This window comes from Pimephales promelas, chromosome 11, assembly GCF_988280905.1.
Source record: "Pimephales promelas chromosome 11, fPimPro1.hap1.1, whole genome shotgun sequence".
Lineage (NCBI taxonomy): Eukaryota > Metazoa > Chordata > Actinopteri > Cypriniformes > Leuciscidae > Pimephales > Pimephales promelas.
Genome location: NC_142779.1, coordinates 12,018,963 through 12,041,571, shown reverse-complemented (window position 1 = coordinate 12,041,571; position 22,609 = coordinate 12,018,963). Strand labels below are relative to the sequence as shown.

Sequence of the window (22,609 nt, the reverse complement as noted above, 5' to 3'; positions counted from 1 at the left end):
TGCTTGTATGCGGCAAAAGCTATGTTTGGGATATTCTCTGTCCAGATAATTATATTAATAAGACATAACTCTGCTTATGTAATCAGCCTTAACCTACTTAATAGGCTGCTTATGAAGTGCAAAAGGACAAGTAAACCTTGAAAGTTCATGCTAGCCGCTTGGGTTATTTTACCGTCTGAGAGAAATTTAGGGCGATAGGAAACAGAAACAGGCACATCCCTGAATGATACGCTCTCCACTGTCTCCATCAGACCCAGGCTGACATCATCCCGCAGCAGGAGCCCGGTGCTGAGGAAGCACAGGTCCAGCCTGAAACAGTTATTTTCCACAAAACAGAAATAAGATAGGTTGGGTATCGGTTGCCATGGAGACCAAGACCTGGTGCTGTTTTTGGAAGGATGAGGTGCAAGCACATAGGGTGGTCAAGCACAAGATACAGCCAGGCACAAACGGTGTCCTTATGTTTCTATGCACTACTCCAAAAATTACTTAAAGGTGCAGTAAATGATTTTTGAAACACGCTGTTGAAAAGTGGATTAGGCCGAGCACCAAAACACAGTTGTAGCCAATCAGCAGCAAGGGGCATATATACTCATGATAAGGGAGGAGAGAGAGAGCTCAGTGCACGAAACAGACATTAGCAGAACGAGGAAGATGGCAAAGAAAATACAAAAGAGGAAAGGCCACAGGAACATAACTTTTAAAAGAAGGGTTACGATCAGGCAAGAGGTCGGACCCGCGTAATATCAGAGAAGCTTTCCAACGCTAGAGATCTGAAGAAACGGCAAAGACTGAAAACTGATGGCGAGGTTGCTTTATTTCTTCTTGATGCGCAACGTTGGATTTGCTGTATCTCACAGAACTAAGGTCTACATGCTGTCTATTGCTTGAATAATTTGTCATCTTCGCTTATTTGTTCATTTACGTTATTAACATTATAAGCCTGGAATGTCTAAACCTCCTCCCTCATCTGTTTTAAGCATCGGCTCCCAAAGTGTGAACTAAAAGAGAAAACAGAATCCCAATATGTTTTTTTCTTTTTGTTCTCCTTTTAATGACCGCTATGACCCTTTAATCTTGTCACATTTGTAATAAATTAGTTACTTGGACTGGGGGCTGTTCATGAAAACATGTTTGTTTTTTGGGATGGAAGGGATGGACATGAATCAACATTGTAACACAGCGGTAGGCACAGCAGATTCCACTATAGTCATCGCCTGTGTTGAATAGCATATACGTAAATGTGATTGGGGGGGTGAGTCTTTTTGGATAGGGTTGTATTTGTTTAGATGATTTCAAGTATCAAGTTGTTATACAAAAGATACTGAATAAATGCATGCCATGACATGGCATAGATCACATACCAAGGGATCAGAAGATCCAGTGACCCATGGTTGGAGAGTTGTCGTTCTCCTGTAAGCATGAGCTAGTGAGCATCTCTCTGCCCTGGCACAAGCAACTGCATTTCCCTTGTACCATCTGTGAAACTGTGAGGACACCTGAATCTGGGCCAGTACGCTACAAACTCTCTCTTCACAGCGCAGAGTAAGATGGAGAAAGCAACCATAGGGCAAATTGAGCCCCAAATTTATCAGTCCACCGCAGTCACATCAGGATTAGCTTCAGTGCTGTAACTAACACAACTTAATTCAACTGTTTGAAACGACAACTATTTTTTTAATAATCTGGAATAACACTTGTGTCACTTCAACAAATCAATCTATAAGTCCAAGTAAACTGTTTTTGTGGTTAGTATGTCATAGGACTGGAAATGGAGTCCAGCGAGTGAATTTCGGAAATTGGCAGCATTCTTGTTGGAACAGGTTAGATTTTTATATATATATATATATATATATATATATATATATACACACATACACACACACAAAGACCAATCCAAGCTCCACACAATGAAGTAGTGCAATAAAAAAATATTTTTGAATGAATTAGCATTTTAGTTTCGAATGAATGGTTTGATGATGACTCACTGATAGAGACAGTCCTTTGCTGCCACCTGCAGGCATAATGTAATTGCACTGACTGACAGACTGCAATTATGTTCAGTTTTAAAGTTTTGTAGGCTCTTTAATAAGCCAACATATCGTGATATGAATAGTGTTCTAGTTTTAGGGATCCTCCTTAGCTGAAACCTTTAACATTGTTACGACATTCTTCATAAAACTCAGCACAAACAGTTATCACAGCGCTTGTTGCGTTACTGTGGCATTACTATCAGGATTTTTCCCAATGAACACTTTCTTTTGTGTGCCAAAGCTTGTTAGTGTGGTCTGTTTGATCTGAAGCTGATTCGGCCAAGGGTTTAGCCAGATTTCACATCAGTGCAATTAGACATGTGACTAGCTGACCTGCAAAGGTTTAAGCGATTCTTGAGCAGCCAGTCCGAGCGATGATGGGTGGCACTTCTAGTTTGGGGAACTTCCACTCAAAAAGGACTGAAACATTTTGAATAAGAAAATTACAACAAGTAAGGGGTCTCCCGAAGTAAAAGTACTACATTATATCATGTATAATAATAATGCAATGGGGCAATATTTGTGGGTCCTAATAAAGCAAAATGTCTACATTATTTTTGGCCATGCATAGTATAATTCATAATGAGGAATATTTTTTATTTTGGTGTTAACATTGTTTTACTGCTTTACCTGATCTCTTAGGTGTCAGCTCTTAATTCAAATTTTATGTAAAAATTCTGTTTTGTTCAGTGACTCCCACCAATTTCCACACAGAATGTTCAATAAAATCTTGAAATATTGTAAATTCTTCAAATTTTATGTACAACGAAGTTATTGAAAATTGATCACGTTCGGAAATATATCTGTTACATACCCTACAATATACTGGCTACTTCAAAATTATAGACAAATTCCTCATGTAATACCTACAGATTCCACTATGAGAAATAAATAACTAAAAGGAAACTAAATAAGTAACTTGATACAATTATCTAGTTGTGGAGGTACATAACTAACTTATAATAACAACCACACACTATTTAAGCACACAGTAGGTTTCTAAAGCAAGACAGCGTTTGTTTTTTTCGAAGGGTTTCAAGATATTTCTCTCACATGAAATCACAGCACACACGTTCGTTTAACACTTGTTATAGGCTAGTCGCGTTCAAGTTTAACTTTCTCACGATGAACATGACATTCTCTGAAACATCGATGCTGCATTAAAGTTATTACATTAGAGCTGCCGTTTTCACCATCTAACGTTAGCTCTAACGTTAGTGTGCTTAGGTCAAGCCAATATAACGTTACTTAAACAAACATTTCTTCACAATTTTCACAACACACGCAGAAACAAGTAACTAAGTTACATGTCTTGAATGTGAAAACTTCTTCTTCATTTCTTCAGCACGTTTCTCTCTGAAGCCTTCGACTACGTTTCCAGCTTTGCTCCATAGGGATTCAGGAACAATAAGTTACTCCTCCGAACCAAATCCTGTGAGGAATGCCTGAGCTATCTTCCTAAACTTTTCGAAAGTGTTTGTAAAACTCACCTTTTTTTCAAATCTGCGTACGTCCATACAAAGTTGTGAGTGGAAACCCCCCGGTTTGTTACTCACTTGACAACGGGACCGTTAGTTTAAATTACCGGTATCCTCTCGAGCTCCGGATTCTCCTCAGCACATAAATCACCGTGCGCGTTCATTGAGCTCTGTGATAATGCAGCAGACACAGACAGAGACCGGACGGGCGGGGGAGGGGTGGCGCTATTACCTGCAACCCCTGCCCCCCACCATCCCACCCCACGACACTCACACACACACTAAAAGTGGGCGGGTGCGGGTGAACAACTAAGCAATGCCCACCCATGAAAAAGGATGCGTTTAGGGATTTAAACACTCCATGAAAAAAGAAGGAGTTTTATAGCTTTAGTCCATTTATTTTAGTTTTGGGGCTAACTTTACGGCAGTGTAGGCTACACTTAAATGTTGAAAAAAAAACTATTATAACATGCATTTAAATGTAGCCTATGATCCCTCCCTTATGAGAAAATAGGCTACAAAACAAATCAATTACTCACTCTGCACAACATATTTGTCAAATAAAATGCTCTTTGTAAGAATGTCGCTCCCACTAATAAGCTCCATGAACTGCATCCAAATTCACATAGCCTACTTTATGTGAAGGTTTATGAATTATGCTGGAGTGAATAAATCATCAGTCTGTCAGTCCCAATAGGGTCAGACAGAGAATCATAGAGGGGTTTACTCTTCTGAAACTGATGACGGGCACCATGCAACCAACTCATCTTTCAAAAAACAGCAATATTACATTCCCAAAGCTGTTAACTGACTGACTGCTGACTGAATGAAAATAATGTGGGCAAGTTACTTCCTCCACCCAGAGATAATTAACAGAGCCATAAGAGCAGTGTAACCTGGAAAGCAGCCAGCAGCTCCCATCAAGACTCATTATTAAAAACATACGACGAGTGTCACAGATTGAGAAACTCCTTATATTACACATCAGCAAAAAACAACTGAGAATGTATTCACAACACTATTTAATTCCTTAATGGCAGTTCATCCAAAAATTAAACTTTCTTTTTTTTCTGTGCACATAAAAGAAAATATTTGGAGAAATGTCTGAATTTTGGAGAAAGTGTATGTTTGTTTTGTTTTAAATGAATATCAGTCCAAAAATCCAAAAAGTTACATCTAAAACCCATTTTCCATTGGCTGATAAGAGTAACGCTTTTTCACAGAGAGCCTATGTAAACTCAGTTGGTTTTTAGTGGCCACACAAAGGAAGGAAGGGAAGGGAGGGCCAGTCCACACTGAACTTTACATTGGCAGATGTTAAAGGCTTTTCTACTGAAAAACAGACTGATGTGGTGACTAATGTACTTTTAAGGATGAAAAAGATTTGACCACACCAAAGCATGAACATCAGAAGCCCATAAACCACAATGAAGGCCATTTCTGAAATGCATTTAATATCCATTTTGTCTCAAACAATCTCACTAATCATTTCACAAGCTTGCCAGGGAAAGGTGGAGGTGGAATAACAGGATAGTTCCAAACATACAATAGCATTTTTGTGTTGTCAGAGATTTTTGAGATGTTTCTGCTGAACAAACCAAACCGGTTCTAGTCCATACTATTACAGACAGAAACAGGGCTACTGCTCTTACAGATCACTGCACAGAAATGGGTTTTAAAATGTAAAATAAAAACAAAAACTATAATAAAAAGAAAATAAACTGTATATCTTATGCACAGGAATAAATCACAGAGACACACAAGAGAATCAAACACAAACCACAAAAAAAAAAACATTATCCCACAATTCAAAAAAATCACTAACAATCTATCACAGAAAATAACCTCCCTCAAAATAATAACAATAAAAGCCAACAGCAATATTTTTTTAGTGTCAATTTAAGAGGGAAAAGCACAATGGGCTATTCACTGAAAAGACAAAAGCTCAAGTTCAAAAACAAAAGGTTTCATTCATAATGCTTGTACTCCTAGTTACACACCACTTGCTTCCTCCCCCCGTCCCAAAGGCATGACAAATTGTTGTCCTAACTTCACAACTGCATTCATTAATGGTGATTGTCCCCTCTCTATTATTGTCCCAGAAGAAACATTTGAGTTTGGTTAGGGAATTATAGCACACAAGACAAAATTTCAGCATCTTTATAGCATCTCCACTCACCCATGGAAATAATGCTTGTATTGAACCAGTGAAAAAATCATTAAATTCTTCTAAGAAGTGTTGATCATGTTACTGAACATATGGCACAAGAAAACTAACTGGCTCCAAAACACAGACAAGAAAAAGTACCATATAAAAATTATATTGATATATTTTAGTAAGCAAAAATTACTTGTTGACCTTCTAATGTCCATTAGAGATCTTATCTATTCTTCCTGGTTGATATTTAAATAAACTACAATACAGTTACAGTATATCTGCATTTAACTTCAACATTGACAGAGCTTATAAAAATCATCACTTTTTTATCACTTATTTAGTTTTGGGGCACACTGGCTACAAATTATTGTTGATTTGCATAAAAATGTATAACCCTATTTTCTTGACAAGAGGAAGAGGGGAAACAGGTACTTCCTGTATAGTTTTCCCATCTAAACCACAGAACAATAACCCAAACGCAAAATTTACATTCACATCATTCTGGAGTGACCAACTGGGTGATTCAGAGGTCTGAGTAACTATTCCTGCTTTACTTGATCTACTTCCTGAATGACATCATCCTAACTCAGAGTGACACCTCCCGGACAGAGAGGCATGCTTTACTCACTCGGTCATGTGATTACCCAACACAAGGGCTGTTGTCAAGTATTATCTCACACCGTAATGACATCAGAGGGCAAAAAGACTTCTTATTGTCTGCTTAAAACTACACCTGCTCCATAAATACTACACCAGAATGGAAAATAGGTCACTACTGGAATTTCATTGCATGTTTCTGAGCCCTAATATTTTTTAGCAATTTCCTGCAGTAGATTCCTATCTAATCACGTCTCATTTTTCATTTTTTGAAAAAGCCCAACAGCTCATGGTATTTAAAACAGATCTGAGCAAAGTGGACCACTTTATGACACAAAACATTGCTTAAATAAATCTGTGCGATGACAAAGACCGAGTTAAACTGTCTACAACACCAAGGAAAAAGCCGAACTGTTAATGATGACTTCCACACAAAGCCTAGTGCTGAAACTATTGTTCATTATCAACACAAACAGAACCCAAATGTCCACTATAAAGATGAAAAAGCCAGAATGAAGACACTAAATGTTTAAAACACTGCAATCACACCTGTCAGCTACAGCTCTCTGGCATACGGTTCACCGAAAACTGTAAAACAAACCCTCAGGCTGACAGAAGAAGTTTCTTATAAGGCTTTATCCTGTACTTACAGCGCCTGTCTGGCAGACATCTGTGATCCGGTCGGGAGCAGCTGGAATGTATATATCTTGCTGACAATCATGCAGGTTTTTCCAGGTGATTCTGAAACAATGACATCATCCCTATCAGCACACACCTGTTTCCTCAGGAAGCTCCTCCCACCTTTCTGCCTTTAAAGGGACAGACAGGGTACCACAAAAAAAAAACCATGTGACAACTCATAAAGAACATTATCTGTTTGGACAGACTCGGTCATGTGAGCCGATGCCAAACAGTGTGTTTTAGGCAAACATGACCTGACTCAGATAGCTCAAATATGACTTGAGACAGTTAACAGAGACCGAATACGAAAAAAGAATGACCATCAATATTATGTAATGTCTTGAGGTCTTTTGTGTTTCATTTCCTATGCATTAGGATGAATTAAAAACAAAAACACAATGACAGACATTTCAAGTTGACATTCTTAAATGACACAATTTCTAAATAGATATTTTATAAACATTGGCTGGTATCGATGCGCATTAATATAAGCCTAGTAGGCCCACACGCTTATAAGATTAAACCCCAAAATGTCATTTAAAATTAGCAACTGAAATGAATGCCATATGGGACATTTTTGGCTGTAATCCTCTTTGCCATTATAGAGTGGCCCTGTTGCATGGATGGACAATGAAAGGGCGTATTGGTCTGATTTCATCACTAATTTGTCCTGAAAATCTGTTATTAGAGATAAGCTTTTCTTAGAGATCTGCTAATTACATTATTAAAACTAAAGTATTTAAACATTAAGAACCTGTCATCGGTAATCTTAATCTACCATTCACATTAACATTCAACAACCTTAACTCCCCCAAAAAATGTTGTCTTTTATATTGGTGTGGGCATATATCCATTGCAACAGGTGTGCTTATACAAGATATCAAATTTATTTTCTATTAAGCCAATTTAAACGCCATTTTCTGGACAAAATAACCTAAAAGGAATGATAAATAAATATGTACTAGTATAAACACCTTAGAACCAAATTGAATAATGCACAAAATTGTCTAAGCATAATTCTAAGATAAAAAATAATCTTAAATGGAGCATTATTGAACAGAAATGACATAAAGTAAAACTTTTAAACTTAAACTAAAAACTTTTAACACAATAACTAGGAGCAAAGATAGTTTTATCTCTGGCAAACAAACACAAAACCAGCCACATATCAATAGTTATCCTCATGGCTGACCTGTTCACATTGTCACTATGCAACAAAAGTGTCCCCAATCAGAGGCTCGTTGAGGTTAGAGTGGTTGCGGGGGTTAAATTTGGATTGCTCAACTGCATCCATCAATATGTGCGATGCGTCTCCTCGGGTGATTGGTAGTACACACACGGCGCCAATGGCACAGACTACAGTAGCCATTCACAAATGTGTACAGGATTCCCTCCAATGGGAATTCTGGGGAAGGGTTAAAAATAGTCTGGTGTTTCAAATTAGTGCCTTTCTCAGAATTTCTGTCTCTGTTTCCAAGCTTGAACCTGGCAGCTAAAGAGTCACTATTCTTTATCATTGTGGCCTCAACCATGAAATCATTATGCCAGAGATAAGAATGTGGAGATTGTCTTTTGTTATTTAAAGCCTGTCTGGGTCCAAATCATTTGGGTTACGCTGTTCTTTTCATATCAGAAAGAGAGACCGTAGTTTCTAGCTAAGTAAAGTCTCCAGGAGGCTCTCATTTTTTGGGTGGCTTAGGCATTCAGGGTGTGGACTTCCTTACAGCAACCCACAACTCCATGTCTTCATGGCTGTGTAGAAACTTCATGGTTTTCAAGGAATGTCTGTGACTCAAGCTTTTTCAATAATACACAGAGATATAAGCAGAATCAGATGGGAGGCAGGGTTACAGAAAGAATAAGAGGGAGTGAAAAAAGAAATAATAAAATCCTATTCAATGACTCACAGACGCCTATTCGGAACAAGGTCAACCAGTGTTTGTAACAAATTGAGTCTTTTTACCTGACATCATAATTGCCTAATCAACATCGTAGCGTCCCTTACCAGCATAACGCACTATAGGGGGTCATGTCATGGTTTAAACACACTGTGTAATGACCCTGCATGTCAAATACACTGTCAGCTTAAATTAATGTTCAGTTCGGTGCCTCCAAATCCAATTATTTGTTAAAGCTACTGTGAATCTTTTCTATGGGAACAGCAAATAGTTCACATGCACCCCACAATGAGATATTAAATAAACCGGCCAGCAGATTAAAAAGTGCAGGGCCTCCCTTAATTACATTTGAGAGAGCCTGTGGAAGTCTCTTGTGTTTAAACACCAGCCTTTACGACTAGTAGCTAATGTGCAACAGAGTTTTATAACTGACCTAAACAAGTGATTTTAGGAAGTATACTAAATACGGTAATAATAGGAAATAAGTTTACAGGCAAAGCAATCAGCTGAAATATTTACACTGACCTTTGTGGGAGGGTCATCTATATTTCTCAGTACTCAGTATGTCTACCAAATGATTTTCCATCAAAACAATAGCAGCAATTTGGTATTAAACACAGTATGTAACTTACAAATATATTTTACACAGCATGTAGAAATAGGTAACGTTTAAATACGTACTATGGCAGCAAAAAGTATTTCTACACTGAAACCACACTTTAAAAAGACCTTGGAACTTTGATACAAAATACAATAATAATAATAATAATAATAACAATGACTAAATACACTACCGTTCAAAAGTTTGTCAGAACTTTTTTTTTAAATAAATTAAATTTTATTTAGCAAAGACGCATAAAATTGACCACCATCTTAAATTTACAATATTACTTGTTTTACAGTATTTTTGATAAATGCAAAAAATAAATACAAGCTTGGTGAGCATAAAGGCCTTGAAGCAAAATTGAACTGGTACGATATAATTTCGAACAAAAGAAAAAGAAAAATGTTAGGAGTTTGTTTTGGGAGTTCGAAACAGCTTGCCAAAGCGAACTTTCCTGAAAAAATTTGCTTCGCCATGTAAACACCTTTGAGCTACCATTTGTCCATGGTGCTTGTAATAGGAAGGTGTGCTCTGTGGCTCTTATGTCCACAAGTAAAAACGTAAACACGCTGAAGAGATGCTTTGTTGTAATTTTTTTATTTTTTTACATTTTAATGCTCTAAAGCTAGCCTGGGAAAACCCAGACAACTTCCGGCAAATTTCGATTTGCTCTGAAAGTTAGTCTGGCAAAGAGCTCATTCAAGCCCATTTCCAATCCGTCGAAATCGCGGCACCAATCAGAAACGTTGGAGCGGGCTTTACACGATGACGACAACGCTGGGATTTTAAAGCAGATTTTGTAGCCTACATTACAAAGATGGATGTAATGTCGAACATCACTCGTTCGAATCAGCTATCGCGTCTGTTTTAAGCGATTTGAACGTTTCCTTTTTGTTAAAAACCAAGCAAAGAACACACTGTATAAAGATAAATGTGACTTGATTTTACTCGCTAAATTGGAGAGCTCGTGCAAACACATTAACATTGCTGTGATCAGATGCTTTCTTAACTACTGTTTTCTCTCCGCTGTCATCCTTTTTTTTAAATGTTTTTTGTTATTGAAAGGAAAGTGCGCAGCACATATCTAAAAGCCACTCTCAGCAGTGTGGGCAGCGTCCGGATGTTCGCTACCAGTATACCACTGGTATAACGAAAAAAAAGAACATCGCAGAGTATGAGGGCTTTTAAATATATTAAAAAATATTACCATGAAATAATTAATTAAACAGAGTTCAATTCATCAAGTCAGAGTTCACACACTCTTAGTGCGGAACTCGACTTGCGTACGGCTTTATTAACCCCCTGGTGCCGTATGGATTACTTTTATGATGGAAGGAAGCGCTTTTTATAAGCTTAACATTTTTTTTACTATTTTCTCTTATTATGAAGCTGGGAAGAGCCATAATATGTTTAATATACCTTCGATTGTGTTTGGCTGAAGGATGGCTTGAGGGTGAGTTTTTTGGGTAAACTAACCCTTTAAGTGTTCCTTATTCATATTTGCTCCATGCCTTTTTACAGAAATAACTTTGCAAGTTTAAAGTTTTTTAAAAGAGCAAATGTGAGAAGTGAGACCAAGAGGCTTGTGGCTTCAGAGTCTGTTACATAATGACTGACCCAGACTGTTACACATGTGAGAGGAGGTCCTCACTATCAGCTACAGGCCAGCAGACAGAATTTAATGAGAAACAGGCAGGTGCGTGTGAGCAGCACTCGAAAGACAGCTGGACCACTGAAAGCATTCATCTTTCTCCATTTCTCTCTATAAAAGCATTTCAACAAACAATTAATAAAGAATAAGAAACAAAAGGGCAATATGGACAAAAACTAGAAAACAGAGTAGAGCGGCATGATTATGGTTAAATTGAGTATCACAATTGATATGAACAGACTACTACATAAATGTAAAATGTAATTTACTAGAAGTTCTGACAAAACGTTAATTTCTGCAGTCTATTTAAAAAAAAAATTAATTATTTTGAATTAGTTATTATGAATGGTTGAATGGTTTGAGTGAATGATTCAATGACAAAAACAAATTTTAAATCACTTGTCACCCCCTAGTGGGGTAAGAATGTCAAGTCAAGTCACATTTATTTATATAGCGCTTTTCACAATACAGATTGTATCAAAGCAGCTTCACAGTGATAACATGAAAGTAGTACAACACAGATCAATAATACTGCTAAACACTAAGAATGTAATCAAAACAATCATTATTTGAGAAGCCAAGTTAATTTCAAAAGGTGATTTGCTCTATTTTGATCACTATGTTAAATATCAGTGCTTATATCCGAACTATAAACTTTAGAGATAATTTGAATATTTGTAACACAACATCGATATGGTTGAAAACACTGTTTGTGAAGCGGTTTTATGCATACTAAACAACATGATAACTGTTCTCTCTTGGTCAGCGGAAATGCCAATCATAGCTTTGAATGTCCTGGTATGATAAAGTCAAAGGTTTAATAGGCACAGGTGAATCGTTGTCATGTAGGAATAAGATTGAGTGGGTGTTTGAATCAACGTGATCTTTTAACAATTAATCGCAAAGCTCTGACACGGGGCCATTTCCTAAAACGATGAAGACACAGTGGCCCCAAAACATATTTGGAGGACAGTTTGCACTTGTTTGATACTTTATCAATGCAATAAAATTAATTCATTTTAAGTGTGACTTGATGTGTATAAATACTTTTTAGGGCAAGATTTGTATCACTGTGAAATAAGCTTTTTAGCTCTTATTCATTTCATAACTCTGCTGTCTGTCATATGCAATTTGCAAATGAGAGTGTTGTTCCAATCACAACCGAATATTCAACTCACTTATTGGTGTTTATCCAACCTATTTTAGATATTTTATAAAAATGTATGCAAGCTTGTTTCTGTTATGATATACTGACTGGCTATAACAGTCCAAATGTGCATGATTATTTATCCTGACTGACTGCTGTGAGACTTGCGAACTGAAAAGCAATAAAGCAACTACATGTGGAATGCCAGCAGCAGTGTCAATCTTATTCAAATTAAAAGTTTCACTGGACTTCAGGCTGTTCACAAAAAATATATTAGTTGTATTATCATAAAACCCCCAAAGTGCAAATTTAGTAAGCAATTTCAATAATAAAAAAAAATAAAATAAAAAAAACATTGAGAATTCTCCATTGGGCTGCACGCAAGACCTGTGACTTATTATCGACTCTAGAGAGCATAAGTCTGTAAGGCTTTTATTTCTAGAGCACATTTAAAACAGCCACTGCTGACCAAAGTGCTGTACAACCAAGTTCAGACAATAAAATAAATAAACAAACAGGAACACACACAAATTCATAAAATTACTTTGAACATAGAGCCAGAGAGAGAAAAAAAGTCATCAACATGGCTATCAACATCTGAAGACAGCCATAAGTGTTCCGGCAAATCATTGCAATCACATGTAATCACAAAAGACTGTGATTAGTTGATGATGACCAATGTTGATAAAGCAACAGGGAATACATGAGGCAAATCATTTTGAGTAAATCCAAGGACAAGAATTGTCATTGCCACTTTATAAGTAGCCTATATAATATGTAAAAAAGTACATGAAATAGTAGAATTCTCTTTATGCATTTCTATGACAAACTGTAGTTAAACTCTATTCAGCATTAATGGACTGCTGCTTATTTGCGTCTCCTTTGCAGAGAGTGAATACAGAGAGAGGAGTGCATGTGAGATGAGAGTATCTGCAAACAGACACAACTTGAGGCTTGAAGCAGGAAAACCGCTCACAAGAAAAAGACCTTGGCTAATATCAAATGAAGACAAGAGTTTCATTTACACATGAATGTCCCCCACTCAGTTGAAATGTTCCTCTACCTTGAGAAGTTTAATAAAAGTTACCCTCAAGCATTTTTCTGCCCCTTCCTGTCATAAGCCCTGAAATTTACAGGAATCCCATCCACCCCCAACCAATTAGCCAGACTGAAAGCTCTGTCTGCTCTGCTGATGAATACACGGGAGCGTAGGCCCTCGAGGTGTGACCATCAGTATGTTAATTTATTCATTTCTAAACTTTACATAACAATTAGTGGCCTTCTTTCGCATGCATGCCAGGGCTCTTATTTACTTTTCACAGAGAGATGGCTAAAGAAAGGGGTGACGAGAGAACATAAATGGAAGCTTCGGTTGGAGGGGTGTCTATTTTGATCACTCCTCTTCCCTGTAATTAAGAGAGACACCGCCCCCTTGTTTATGTGTTTATGTAACATGTCACGCGGAAAACTGATTTTAGTGCACATCATTGATCCAAGTCATTAAACTTCAGCCATTTTGTGATGAATGCTGATATTACGATTTTATGATGTTGCCATCTCGCCTGAACAGTAGGTGACAGGAATACACGGATCTGAACAGTTAAAAACAAAACAAAAGAAAAAGTAATGAAAATGAACCAAGAAAGATAGATAGATATCTTTATCACACCTGAATGACCGACACATCTCAGTCTCTCGCTTCTCACCTGCACAGCCTCTGAAACACCACCAGATGACATTGGCGTCTAGAGGACAATCAAGTGTATTGAAAAGATGAGAAACCGCTACGTCACTGAAAATGGTGTGAAGCATATGGTCTTTTTGTGCTTGCAAGTTAAAACGCACGAGACGGTGTCAGACATAAATTACTTAAAATATAGGCTACAATATCATTTTTTCCCCCTATGATGTGGGCTGCATTATGTTACATCGGCATAACAAATATAAAATGTGAAAATGCATGCATGATTTGCCATATTTGATAGAACTGATTCATGCATCGACACGATCGAGGCTCAACCATGTGGTTATTCTACTACGTGGCGAACTTCTAGATGCGCTCGTTGTGTCCGCCACAACGCACGGTGTGCACAGCTTCGTCAGCACATTACAGCATGTGAGATGTCGCGTCTCTCCTTCGCACTATGCCTGTGTTAACAATCCAACACTCGCGAAGGAGCATAGCATAAAAAGAAAATGCTCATTTGAAATAGCCTACGCCGTACTGCGTAAATTATTAAACCCATCTGTTCTGACAGTGATGCATCCCTATGTTTGTTTACTAGATCAGCACATGCCTGTGGAAAAGCAGCTACGTCTTAACTTCCCAACTCAGAGTGCAAAACGTCTTCTCTCTGCCTTCTTTTTATGTCGGAAGAACCGAGATGACTTGCTTCGATAGAATGGTGAAAGGTTTCCTTACCTTGCGGTGTGTGTATCCTCCCCCCTGGCTGGTCGGCTGGGCAAAATCTGTTATTTTCTACCGCTAAACCTTAAACATCCCTCAGCGTCACTGTGTGCTGCAGCCAAGGCAACCAACTCTCGCGATGTTTGGCGTCTCAGGTGTCGACGGAGTGCGACAAGGAGACTGGGCCGTAGGATGGTTGGAGCATCATGTAAATACATGGGTTCATACGTAGAAAGGAGGATCTAAACATTCCGAACGATTTCCTTAATATTGCCAAACTCATGGACGGATTCACAGATATAACAGATCAGACAAAAAAAAAAATGCAAATATTAATGTTTACAGACTTCTGAAAAATACCCTTTACAGACTTTCTACGCAATGTAATAAACTGTACGAATGGCCCAGACATATGGAAGCTTATTGGTAGCGATATTCAATTTGAAATTTAATATGAAAAATGGCAATGCAATATGTAAAATGGCAATGTATTTAAATTTTAATTTTCCATATCAACATTTGGAGCAAAATGATTGGCTACTTCAAATTCAATAATATAATTTACATTTTCTATTTCCTACACTAGTTTTAACATATATGCCTAATTTAAACATATATTTTAATTAGTAATTGACCATGAATTGACCAAAAACTATATTAAACTATATATTATATATATTATTATAATATATTATTATTAATATATATATTAACTATATTAAAAATACTTGAGATATTTCATTCAAATTCGTTATATTTTGTTATAATTTTATTTTATTTATTATATATATTATTATAATGTTGTAATATATATATATATATATATATATATATATATATATATATATATATATAATTATTGTTATTATCATTATTATTATTATTATAGACCTAACATTTCTTGATTTGTTTTGAGATATGATTACATAAAAACTGAACAAGTAGCCAATATAGATTTGTGAGTCAGATTACCTAATTAATTGCTCCATCTGATTAATTTATTGAATTTGTTTTATTTAATTTTTATTATTTTATGCATTTATTTTTTTTATTTATTTTCCTTCTCAATTTAGTTATAGTCACAAAAGACACAGTATATTCACAAAAGACTGCAACAAAAATATAAGCAATTAATCATTTATTAAAGAATGGGCATGTAGTGTGAATATACAGCAGTTTGGAGTTTTTATTTTATCTCCCCTTTTTAAGTAGCATTAATGTTTAGATTTGATTAGTATATTAATGTGCATAATTAATGTGCTAACATTTCATATTACTTGTTCTAATAGTAATTTACTATATAGCAAGAACAACAATACTGTGTAAGGTGTTCTCCAGCTTAATTATAATCATAAGTACATGATTTGCATGACTATAATCAGTACTTACTCATGTTAATTACATTATAATGAATGGAAAAGTGTGATGATATGTGGTTCCAGATTAAGCTGTCAAAACTGTTTACCTTTATCTAAATTACAGGAAAAACAGCAGTGTGTGCCAAGCAGTTCATCACTAAGTGAAAATCGGACATTGCTGCCCAAGGCACGTTATTCTCATTTGTTCACTTCTAAAGTGCAACATGCAGACAAAATATCAAGCGAAACAAAGCATTCTCCACCTGACACCTTCATTTAAGTTGATATAATTCCTGCATTCAATTCCTCCAAAAATACATACACATTTCTTCGTTCAAAGCTCACATTCAGATGCAGATTTAGAATCAAAGTTAAAAGTACAAGTAGAGACGTTTGCCATTCACATTTTAAACGTCCTCCAGATGGATCTACAGTTTGTTGCATTGTGACTATGTGTGCATAGGTGTGTTTTTGATTATTATAGTGCAGGGAAATAAGGACAGGCATAAATTAGGTTTGTTTAGGGTCGTAGGTTCACAGGTCATCAGTCTCCCCATCAAATGGTATAGTATCCAACTCCATGTGAATGCTGCCTGGTTCAGCGCTACCCCCCCAACCAATGGGCGTGCGGTTAAAGGATGGTCGTGAGCCGACATCATGCTGGTACACCACTGCTGTTTCAGGCTCCTCAACAGCCACCTCGATGTCTGGCAGCTGGAAGGTCATGAGCTGAGAGGCCTTCTCAAAGCCCCCATAGGGCATAGCACTCCTAGACAGATTGAGAGTTAGTAATTAAAGGCAAAAAAGAGACCATAAAGTACAATTGCAGAATGCATAGGAAGCATAGAAATGCAACGGCACCTGTTAAAGCTCTTATATTTCCTCAGCTCCATATAAGAATAGGGTCCTGGCATTTGAGCCTTCATTGTGGCTAGAAGGTCTTCATTGCCCTTCATAGCCCGTTCCCAAGGTGAAATGTATGTCCTCCCATATGTTTCCCTCTTTTTAGCCTTTTCCAGAGCACTTTCTTCACCTAAATAAACCATAAACTGATTGAAAGTGATCGATCAAGTCACATAACTAAAAGTGTTCAGTTAGTTAAAAGGATATTTGCCTAAAATTTTAATTCTCTCTTCCATCATTTACTCCTTTTTCTGTCCTTCTAAAACTCTATGATTGGATTTGTCCATTCAATGAAAGTCAATGGAGTCCAAAATAACACTGGATCTCACTGACTTCCAATCTATAGACAAAAACAAATGAAACCTTGAGAAAGTCAAACATGGACCAATAATTGCAATTTTTGGAATAACACCTGTTGATTATAACCATGCTGATGTTATTGCTTTCGCTTCATTAATAGCCAGAAGACGAATAATGTTACATGGAAATCCTCATGGCCTAGTTTTTCTTGATGTCCTTTCTACACCTGGAAAAAATTAAACACTCCATCAGAGACTCTGTTAATCTATTTTATAAAATGTGGAATCCTATCCTTTCCTTTGTTGAGACTGTACCTTCATTGGAGATTTTGGAGATTAATTGATTATTATAATTTTTTATTATTATTATTATTATTCTATGGGATGTTTGGGTTGGGCAGAGTAAAGTAGTGTTCTCTATTTGTATAATTTTTCTTTATTCATATCTATGGATGTAAAAAAGCAGATTGTGATGTTTTTCATATATGTCATGCACATATTGTCTTTTAAAATCTGCTCAATAAAAAAAAGAAGAAGTCAAATCAAACATGTTTGAAAAAGCATGCGGGTGAGGAAATGAGGACAGAATTTTATTTATTTTTGGGTGAACTGTCTCTTTAACAACAGTGTTATTTTACTATCATTTATATACTATTATAGTTTTTATTACAAAAATTTAATTATTTTTATTTTAGTTTATGTGCTTTTATCCTTTTTATTACTTTTTGTTCTTTTTAAATTTTACCATGTATGTTTATTTATTTTTATTTCAGCTTTAGTTTTAGTTCAGTTCCAGTTTTCATTTCAAGTTAGTAATTTATTTTAGAGCTTTAACATATTTTAGTTAGTTCCAAGGCCAGATCTGTCATTTTCTTTCAGTTTAAGTTTCTCATTTTTATTAATATTTTATTTTTTGTATTATTTTATTATTTTATTTAATTTATATTTTATTATTATTATTTTTGTATTTTATAATAATCATTATTTTTATGAATAATTGTTGTTTTAAATAACGAGAATAATTCTGTTTAACACAAGTTTCCTTGTGAGTCTCCATGGCAGTTTCTATTGTGGGGGAACAAGCTAGTGTACAAAAGTCTCCATCTGGGTTCCTACTCACTCTGTGATGCATCTCCTGACACACCATCCTTCTCTCCCGCTCCTCCAGCGAGCCCACCTGCTAGCAGCCCACCCCCTGCTCCCTTGCCATAGCTTCCGGGTTTAGGAGGAGGCACTGGTGCTTTGCCGGCCCCACCAGCCTGACCAGCCATCTGTCCACCAATCAGCCGGCCACCAACATCCATCATCTGACCCCCTAGGCTGGGCACGAACTTCTGGAGGTTATCCTTTACACATTTACATGGTAATTAGAGGAAGAATTTCCAATTTCCGAAATCAGCAATTCAAATCATGTTCAATTTAAATACTAAATAAGAAAATGACCAGAATAAAGAATCGGAGATGAATGTAGAATGTTGACATACATCTGTTATTTAGGAATAATGACAGGCATATTAGGAATAATATGTACAGATGTTCAGAGCTCTCTGCCTTACCATGGACTCACTACCGAAGAGGTCGGGGTTGTTCTCATAGATGAACTTCTCCACACGAATCTGCCTCATCTTGAACATCTTGGAGCCTTTGTTCTTCAGAAGGGATAGTTCCTCCAGCATGACGTCCTTGGGTGCCCTGATTTTCTTCCCCAAGTCAAACTCTGAGGCCTCAGGCTCAGATTCATACTCTGTTAAAAAAAAAAAAAAACAACAACATTATTTTGCGAAATATTTTGTTTATAAATCATGTATTGAAAAAATCTGGTCAAAGTCTTTTATAAAATACACTTTTAGGGTGTATGAATGCTTGAATCTGACTGGTTGATGAACGTTCTAAGGAGTGCAATTATTTTCAGGAAAAAAAATATATAATAGTGCTGTCAAATAGTATATGTGTGTGTGGGATGTATGTGTGTGTGTGCATATATATATATATATATATATATATATATATATATATATACATATAAATATATGTGTGCGTATAAATACAGTATATACACACGGGTCAGCATGATTTTTCCAAGGAAGACATGATCCTGGATCAACATATTTTGTTCAACATTCCTGTCCCAATTCCTGTCCTATATAAACCTAACCCTACCCATAACTTTTTCCTAAAATCTGATAGGTGAATAACACTGATGTTTAAGTACTTCCCCTGGTTCTAAGTCTAAACTTGTCCCTCAAATCTGATTGGTTGATTGGAAAGTTGATCAAAGATGTTGGTCCAGGAACATGTGGTACTTGTGGAAAATATATATATATATATTTTTCTGCATTGTAACCAGTAACTAAGTATTAGTCATCCTACCACCCACTGTTTGTGCTGGGAAATCACCCACGGGTCCTTGGAACTGTTCATGACTGTTAATATAAATATATTTTGAAATTTATCAAGTCTATTTCTGCATTAGATTAAACATAGCTTTATCAAGAAATAAGTGTTTCTTCACATCAAAATAATGCTGCCTAAGGAAAAAACAAACATGTACCAGGATCAACAATCTTCACACTTCATTGGCTACATTTTCCATTCTTTCACAACAATAATTTTTCACTCCCGTTCAAAGCTTCAAAGGAACACTTATGCAATGTTCTTTCAGTGGAGTATGTGTCCCATGATTATAATGATGAGGGAGAGGAAGAGGTGCTCTGGTAATAATCAGAGACACAGCTGACATTCCAGCTATGAAATCTACAAGATACATGTTGTCGCTGACATATTACTCCTCATTAAAACATTAAATCCAGACGCATAAAACCTTAGTGAAAGGCCCTGAAATTAAGATGACGTTCCCAATAAACAATTTCAAAGTGACACCTTATAAGACAGGCTGTCTACGCAGACGATTGAGCCGGTTGTATGCTGTCTGCAGGCATGGTCGGTCATAATCTAATCTCTTTAATGACATCTTTCAAAGAAGACACCTTCACACCTGTCAGGAAGGCTAAACAAACACACTCTCTAATTATGAAGCACAAAAGATGGGAAGAAAAAACAACAACAGTTATTTAGTCCTAGATCCCAACTATCAAGTATAAAGCTCAAATTGTGGGTGTCTCACCATCTTGGGTTATGTGTGACAGGTCAGTGATGATCTTGGAAAGCTTTTTTCTCTTGTTGGGTGGGGCTGGTGTTCCTAACCGAGGCATGATTCCAGACTGGGAAAACAGAGATCAGAGTGGATTTGACCATAATAAAACATATCCTTGTCTATTTGCAGTAGTTTTTGATTGATGAACAGGTACTGTTTTCATGTAGTGAGCAAACTCTGCAGATTCTGACACGGTTAGTCCATTAGGAATAATGAGGAAGAACAGACACTTGCTTAATATCAATGACCTCACGTTCCTCGTATTGTAAGGACGTAGCACAGTAGATATCCGTAGATGCTGCTTGCATAATAGTGTTTGGTTTGCTCGGGGTGGTATTTTCAGACACTGTTTCCAGACACAATTGATATGACATTTACATATAAAAGCAAACTCTCTATTCATAACAGCAAATAAATAATTTATGGTTTGGATCCTTCCTAGGTAATACTGCTCACTAAAACTTTATTTTTTAAAAATAAAACAATACCAGTATTGTTAACCGATCAAGTGTTTTCACAATTTCACTTTACATGTTAGTCTTTTTTTTGCAATTACAAAATCGAATTCCGTAATGACGTCCTCTTCCAGGAGGTGACAGCATTTTAAGTGTAGCATCAACAGCACAAGTGATTAGATTAATACATATGAATTGTGTAATTTTGTACTATTAATTAGTTTGTCTCACTTAAAAGCATTGCATTGAATGATATCTGTATCTGTATAGTTCATACAGATCTCAATCAAACACTAAAAAATATCCAAATGTATCTCTTTATTTCAATTGTTATGTTCCGTTGTTTTCATGCCACATAAAATAAAGTTATAATTAATAAATTTTAACCTAATTTTCTACTTTCAAAGTCTGAGCATGGAAGTCCATTACAGTGCAGTTTGGGCCTATTTATAATTTGTAATGGCTTACACATAGTTTATCTGCTATTTTTTAAGGCTCTGTTAATGGCAAACACTGCATCGACTAGACTGTAACTTAATACAGTATGGCTATTTTTGAAGCGAGACCTTTTAGTGACGAGTCGTGGCATTGGATTTATTTATTTATTTTGTTAGATACTCTAAATTTGTAACCAACACACACACATAAACACACCTACACGATAACTTATGGCTGTGTAGAAATTGGAAATCTCCCTTAAACTAAATCGACATCACTGATTGATGTGTGGTGAGGAGGGGGAAGCACTGACCCACCCTGTAAAATAATCACAAGCTGGGGTCCACTAGGCTTAAGTTCCCCCAGCTGGACAGTATGCTTTGCATTCCATATAAAATCGTCAGCCATGTTGGGTGGGAGTGTTCAGCACATTCTCACTTTCTGGCAACAAAAAAGCAGAGGGCAAATGGAGCATTCCAGCTAGATTATTCCAATCAATGCAAATTTACAATGAGAAAATGCTGTCAGTGCTTGCAAACTATGAGTGGGTATCACACCAGCAACAGGAGTTATGGCTGGTCATGTTTTCATTGCCGTCATGCAGCTGTTAGTTGAACAATGTGTGCGGTTAGTTAAGTGACCGAAAAAAAAAAATATCACATAATCCACTTACCAAGGCTCTAGACTGCTTACAAGATGTGGTCTCAAAGGTACAGTGAAAATAGGAAAAGGCAAAGTACCTTTGACCTGTGTGGCTGGACCAAGAACCCAAGGCGTGCAAAATCTAATCGAGACTTAGATGGCAGATCTTCATGGGGGGATGGAAAGTCCGGGTAAGAAGGGGGAGTGAGGAATAAGGGGGGCCCAATTGGTCTGCACAGCACTTTGCTGATGGGAATATCAAGAGACTAATATCTGTCTTGCAGATGCTTCCTTGGCTAAATATAGAGAGAAGGAGAGAGACCGAGTGATTGCAAATAGTTATCAAATAGCTTCAAGAGGCAAAAGGACTGTGGTAGATTTGCACTTTTTCTTCTTCACCTTTGACTTGTGAGAGGATTTTCACTTTTTAAATCCAACAGCGGGCTCCCTGTGCTAAATTTATTTTTATGATAATGATTTAAGCACTCAGAGGGGTCGACTAACTTCAGTCCAATATAACATGGTTCTAGTGTGAATGAGACAATTAGTGGTGAAATTCACAAATTTGCACATTTGCAATCCCACTAGTTTGACATGACGGCCTGATTTGAAATAGAACCTTTATGGGGGGGGTATGTGTGTGTTATATATATATATACTGTATATATATATATATATATATTTATACACACTATAAAAAAATGTT

At 36.6% G+C, this 22,609-nt stretch overlaps 2 protein-coding genes across 10 annotated transcripts in view; both read right to left on the bottom strand.

Annotated features, from left to right (window-relative positions):
* usp54a (ubiquitin specific peptidase 54a) overlaps window positions 1-14,801 on the bottom strand; it is a 51,071-nt gene extending 36,270 nt beyond the window's left edge. For 2 of the 8 annotated variants that reach the window (XM_039673002.2, XM_039673000.2), the window contains exon 1: window positions 3,524-3,739. The gene's annotated coding sequence lies outside the window, so the exon portion shown is untranslated. Of the gene's footprint in view, window positions 1-2,366; window positions 2,387-3,523; window positions 3,741-6,916; window positions 7,002-14,669 lie in introns of those variants that run through there. The other 6 variants (XM_039672997.2, XM_039672998.2, XM_039673003.2 and 3 more) reach the window with 6 other exon arrangements.
* Window positions 14,802-15,820: 1,019 nt separating this feature from the next.
* On the bottom strand, window positions 15,821-22,044 carry myoz1a (myozenin 1a). Of its 2 annotated transcripts, XM_089117422.1 has the most exons (6): window positions 21,935-22,044; window positions 20,339-20,435; window positions 18,771-18,958; window positions 18,335-18,560; window positions 16,874-17,045; window positions 15,821-16,781 (listed from the first exon to the last, which is right to left on the bottom strand). In XM_089117422.1, the coding sequence occupies exons 2-6, from the start codon at window positions 20,424-20,426 to the stop codon at window positions 16,547-16,549; spliced, it is 909 nt and encodes a 302-aa protein (XP_088973548.1). In that variant the 5' UTR covers window positions 20,427-20,435; window positions 21,935-22,044; the 3' UTR covers window positions 15,821-16,546. The 2 variants fall into 2 exon arrangements, with proteins under 2 accessions (XP_088973548.1, XP_088973549.1); XM_089117423.1 differs by lacking the exons at window positions 20,339-20,435; window positions 21,935-22,044 and adding an exon at window positions 19,276-19,364.
* Window positions 22,045-22,609: the final 565 nt, after the last annotated feature.